Source organism: Camelina sativa, chromosome 6 (assembly GCF_000633955.1).
Source record: "Camelina sativa cultivar DH55 chromosome 6, Cs, whole genome shotgun sequence".
NCBI classification, from domain to species: Eukaryota; Viridiplantae; Streptophyta; class Magnoliopsida; order Brassicales; family Brassicaceae; genus Camelina; species Camelina sativa.
The window spans coordinates 25554672-25559499 of record NC_025690.1 but is presented as its reverse complement, the minus strand read 5'-3'; the positions used below and the strand labels follow the sequence as shown (position 1 = coordinate 25559499).

General features: G+C 31.6%; 1 protein-coding gene across 1 annotated transcript; it reads left to right on the top strand.

The window, feature by feature from the left end:
• On the top strand, positions 782–2313 carry LOC104793616 (transcription factor CPC). Its single transcript, XM_010520011.2, has 3 exons — positions 782–1280; positions 1375–1462; positions 2038–2313. Exons 1-3 carry the CDS (start codon positions 1202–1204, stop codon positions 2153–2155), a joined length of 285 nt encoding a protein of 94 aa, XP_010518313.1. The 5' UTR covers positions 782–1201; the 3' UTR covers positions 2156–2313.

Sequence of the window (4828 nt, the reverse complement as noted above, 5' to 3'; positions counted from 1 at the left end):
TCTTCAAAGTCTTTTCTAGTTATTTATTTAATAGCTGTAACCACCTCATGTCATAAATAATTGTTGTTAGATACTTGTCTGATTCATGCCTTTTCTCTGAGTCAAAGCTTTGTTTGTTATACAACAAATGTGGGTATTAAAATTCCATAAGTGTGAATAGATAAAACCTTGAAATAAGTAATCAAAAAGCCGGTATCGAGATGCGATTAAAGGATATTTGTAATTAGTTAATGAAGGAAAAATAAGTACGTTTACGGACCACATCGGACCATGAGACGCACAACAACCATACGGGTGTTAGCGCCCACTTTTCACGACATTACTATCAGACCAAAGGAATATCTGAAAGATACATAGAGATATGTTCTCGAACTAACTCTACTTTTTTTCTTTTTTTAACTCTCTTTCTATTTCTACTTCTTTTCTACTTTCATCTAATTATAATATTGTTTTTATTTCGGTGTATGTCCTCCTTCTACCAAACTTTCCCTCTTATATCAAACTTTCAAAACAATATCTGAAATTTTATCTCTCTCTTTTCTTTTTCTTTTTTTTTGGCTTGCAACAAATATCACTTGTGTAGGGGTTATTATTGACTTGTTATATTCAAAAATAATACAATATATATAAGGGAATTATGGTATTTTCAAAAGTCAAAGCCAGAGAGGAGAAGAGGCTCCTTATTAGTTCTCTCCCCAACTGTGTGTCTCTCTCTTTATAAACGAGGAAATGTACAACCGCAAGTCAAAGGTTATTTGTATAAAAACGAAATAAATAATAGAGAAGTAGTTATGGTTGTATCTGTCGTTCTTCTCTTGTAATGAACCAGGCCGTTGGAGCAACAACAACAACACACACAGATACACAGTGAGCTACAGTCTACAGATTCGTTTTCTTCTCTCCTATCGAACTAAATTATTAGTGTTATTATAATCAGTATGGTAGTATAAAATAAGGGTGGATGATAATATTAATAAATTTAATTATTCAAGGAATTAATCAGACACGCGCAGTTATATAATAATCAGTTTGATATTCTTTACCTTTTCGAGCCCCTCCCTAGTCCCCTCCCCTCTCTCTTTCTCACTCTCTTCCTTTCCAAGAAAACAAAGCGCTTATCTATTACTCCAAAACAAGTTTCTCGAGATTTATTCTCTCTCTCTCTCTGTGTCTCTCGTATTTACGACGACGGAATTAGCTCATGTTTCGTTCAGAGAAGACGGAAAGAATGGATAAACGCCGACGGAGCCAGAGTAAAGCCAAGGCTTCTTGTTCCGAAGGTCTGATAATTTTCTCTTTCTCTCTCTCTGTGTCTCTTGTTCCGGTTTTGAGTTTCTGATCGATCTTATATATTGTTTTTTTTTTTGTTCACAGAGGTGAGTAGCATCGAATGGGAAGCTGTGAAGATGTCCGACGAAGAAGAAGATCTCATTTCTCGTATGTACAAACTCGTTGGCGACAGGTTAGATACTCTTTCTCTCGATCCATCTGATTGTAACATATTTTTCTTTTTGGGTGTTACAACTTACAACTCTTTTTTTTTTTTTTTCTTTTCTAATCTGCTTTAATTTTGATTTAAATTTGTTTTAATGTTATTGATATAAATTAACAATATGCTATTATTTAGTTGAAAGACTTTTTGGTTTATGTTTTAGTAGTCATTACCTATTATTAGTCGGTCGTTTCTTTATATTTATTTTGTTTTTTTCCTATTAAATTATTTGGGCCTAACCTAACCGAGCTGTCAATGACTGTGTTTAACATGATTTTTTGGTTCGGCTTTTCATTTCAACTTTTTAGTTTATAGAACTCTCAATTTTGATTTTCGTTGTTTCGGCCAATTTTGATTACAGTATGTTTGTATGAAACAAAATAAATTTTTGAAACCTGTTTGATTGGTAGTACGATTTTGTGGTTCGGTTCCTATACAAATTTAATCGAATAAAGGAAAATTTATCCGGTTATTATTGGAATAAAGGGTATTATTGTAGTTTTCTTGAAAACTGACTGTTAGTTTATCCTACGTGGCATATGTAGGTGGGAGTTGATTGCCGGAAGGATCCCGGGGCGGACGCCGGAGGAGATAGAAAGATATTGGCTTATGAAGCACGGCGTCGTTTTCGCCAACAGACGTAGAGAGTTTTTTAGGAAATGATTTTTTTTCTTCTTCTTCTAATAGTATAATTTTTTTTAAAAAGTTTTCCACTCCTTTTTTTTAATTCACAAGACAAGAAAAAAAAGGAAATGTACCTGTCCTTGATTATTACTATTTTGGAATGTATAATTATCAATATAAATATAATTTGCTTAGGACTCAAATTTCTTATCATCCATCTCTACAAATCATCGCATTTGTGATACTAAACCAACAATTTTCTCTACTCTTTACGTATTTCTCAAATCAACCCTAAATAATATTGAATTACAGAATTTTTTTTTTTTTTTTTTGACAGCAATCCAGAATTCTCTAGCCATTGAACGAAAAAAAAAAAAAAAAAGGTTACTATTTTGACGGTCCAGATTTGATTTTCAGAAAAAATAGGTCGTCTCTTAATAATTAATTTTTTAATATACATATGAATTAGAAAATATTTCAGTGAACCAGCCTTAAAAAAAAAGATGGTTATCTCTCATCCTTGCGGCCGAATTTTGTTTTTTTTTGTTTTGTTTTGGAAATGGCTTAAATTATGGCCCAAGGAGTATACTCGTTACTATGGGGTCCAAATGAAAACTAGAAAGCCCAATTATTCAGTTTAAGACTGCGAGATGAAATTATTCACTCACGGTCAACGTAAGGTGACACGGGGTTTTCACAACAGTAGACAAATTGCATGTTTAGATGTTTGATTCATAACGATCGTGTTGTTGTGTAGCATAATGCAACTGCTCTTAAAATTTACAACTTGTATGTCATAATGCAACTTATGTTACAGTCGATAATTAATAGAAAGAAACAAAATGGTCAAAGAATTCGTGGTAATTTACGATTTATGTTCCCATATTCTCTGATGGATCCCTCACTGTTTCTTTCATTTTCTTTTCCCCGATGTAAATCAATATATAATTATGTGGCAAAGATTTTTTTTTTTTTTGTCTTTCTGAAAAACTCGAGAGCTTTATGTAAAAAGACAAATACAATGAAAGTGTTAAGATGTTTTCCCACGTGCTTATCCATCTTTACAATTACAGGACTTTCTGTGTTCACACTTGGCGTGACTAATAACACTTAGATTATTTTTCAAATTGGCAGACATCAATATTGATATTCTTCTTACTCTTCTTCTTCATCTTCTTCGTATTATTATTATTATTATTATTCATTAGTGCACTAAGTGTTATATATATATATGTGAACTAAATCTAGCTTTCTTTCACGTCGTAAGGTATTCAACGAATTTGAGTTTCGTAAAATTCCAGTTTACTAATTTATGTAACCTTTAACACCTACTGGCTACTGGTAGACACATTTTCTGATAATTTGATGTTCTCTTTATCAATTATGAAAGTGAAGTTTTGCTTCTCAATAATTATAGTCATTTATTTACCAATCATGAAGGAAAAAAAAGAAAACCGAAGTAATTGAGCACTGTATAATGTTTAAGCAACTACTCCTATTATATTTTCAATTTTTCAAATAAATCTAAACTCTCTTATGCTACTTGGTCCTAATGTCATCATTTCAGTATCCAACCAAATCTGTTTGACAAATAGACTAAATAATAGTATTCTTGTCTCTTCTATGGGGTTCTAGACATTATCAATCAAAACTATAAATTTCAACAGATTAAAATACAAATGTGAATTCCGAGCCAACAACAAAAAATATTTATGTAGATGTGAATTAGTCAATACCCTTAACTAATTTTTATTAAGATGTTGATGTTATAAAACCTACGTTTGTTTTCATTGTGTTAAAATGAAAATATGATGGACTTAAGAGAAATTGGGTATATAATTTGTTATTTTGCTAACAAAAAAATAAAAAATAAAAATAATGTTTGATCGGCATAAAGACGTGACATGTGTGTGTGGGTCTCCAAACTCCAAAGGGCGTTCAACACGCACCCAAAGACCTTTCATGGAAATTACCCCCAAAAAATCTATAATTACCTTAATATTCATTTTTTTTTTGTACAAATAGTAATATCTGATGATCAGTGTGGCTATATTTCGGTAGATACATGTATGGTCTATTCTGAATTGTATTTCGGTAGATACATGTATGGTCTATTCTGAATTGTTTTAGTGGTAGTCGTTTTTATCGTTCCCGTCGATAAGGAAATCGTATTTGGAAGTTTCCTTTCCCAAACACCATCACGAATATTACTTATGTATATCGAATATTTGAGTAACATATAATTATGTCAAATATCGATTCAAAAAATTCATGCAGCTAAATGAACCATTATAGCATATTTCGATCATATGTTTGTTGTTTGTCTTTGACCGTAACATGTATAACTTATAAAATCTGGTACTGGTACATATATGTGTGTTTTCTATAATCTCTATCAGATTGTAGGTGATATATTCTTTTGGGGTTTCAGCAGTAGTGATAAGTTACATTGATTTACTCAAAACGTTTACATTACATCCACAATCATGTTCCGAAATAATTGGGAGAGAAACACACATGGGAACGTTTTTGGTTTTCTTATTGATTTATTATGGATGGTTGCGAACTTGCGATACTTACAAATCTGTATATTTCTAATCAGTCATATCAGTTTAGAAAGAACAACCCAGATTACGGTTAAGTGATTAACCTTAAAGGAGGCACCACATATTCATATAGTCCATATGCTTCTTTTTTTTTTTGTTTTTTTAA

What these genes read in the sequence shown, in the direction of transcription:
- LOC104793616 (XM_010520011.2), top strand. Translation starts at nt 1,202, where the DNA reads ATGTTTCGTTCAGAGAAGACGGAAAGAATGGATAAACGCCGACGGAGC. An exon ending in CAAGGCTTCTTGTTCCGAAG is followed by an intron (nt 1,281 to 1,374) that starts GTCTGATAATTT and finishes TTTTGTTCACAG; the next exon opens with AGGTGAGTAGCATCGAATGG. An exon ending in TACAAACTCGTTGGCGACAG is followed by an intron (nt 1,463 to 2,037) that starts GTTAGATACTCT and finishes TGGCATATGTAG; the next exon opens with GTGGGAGTTGATTGCCGGAA.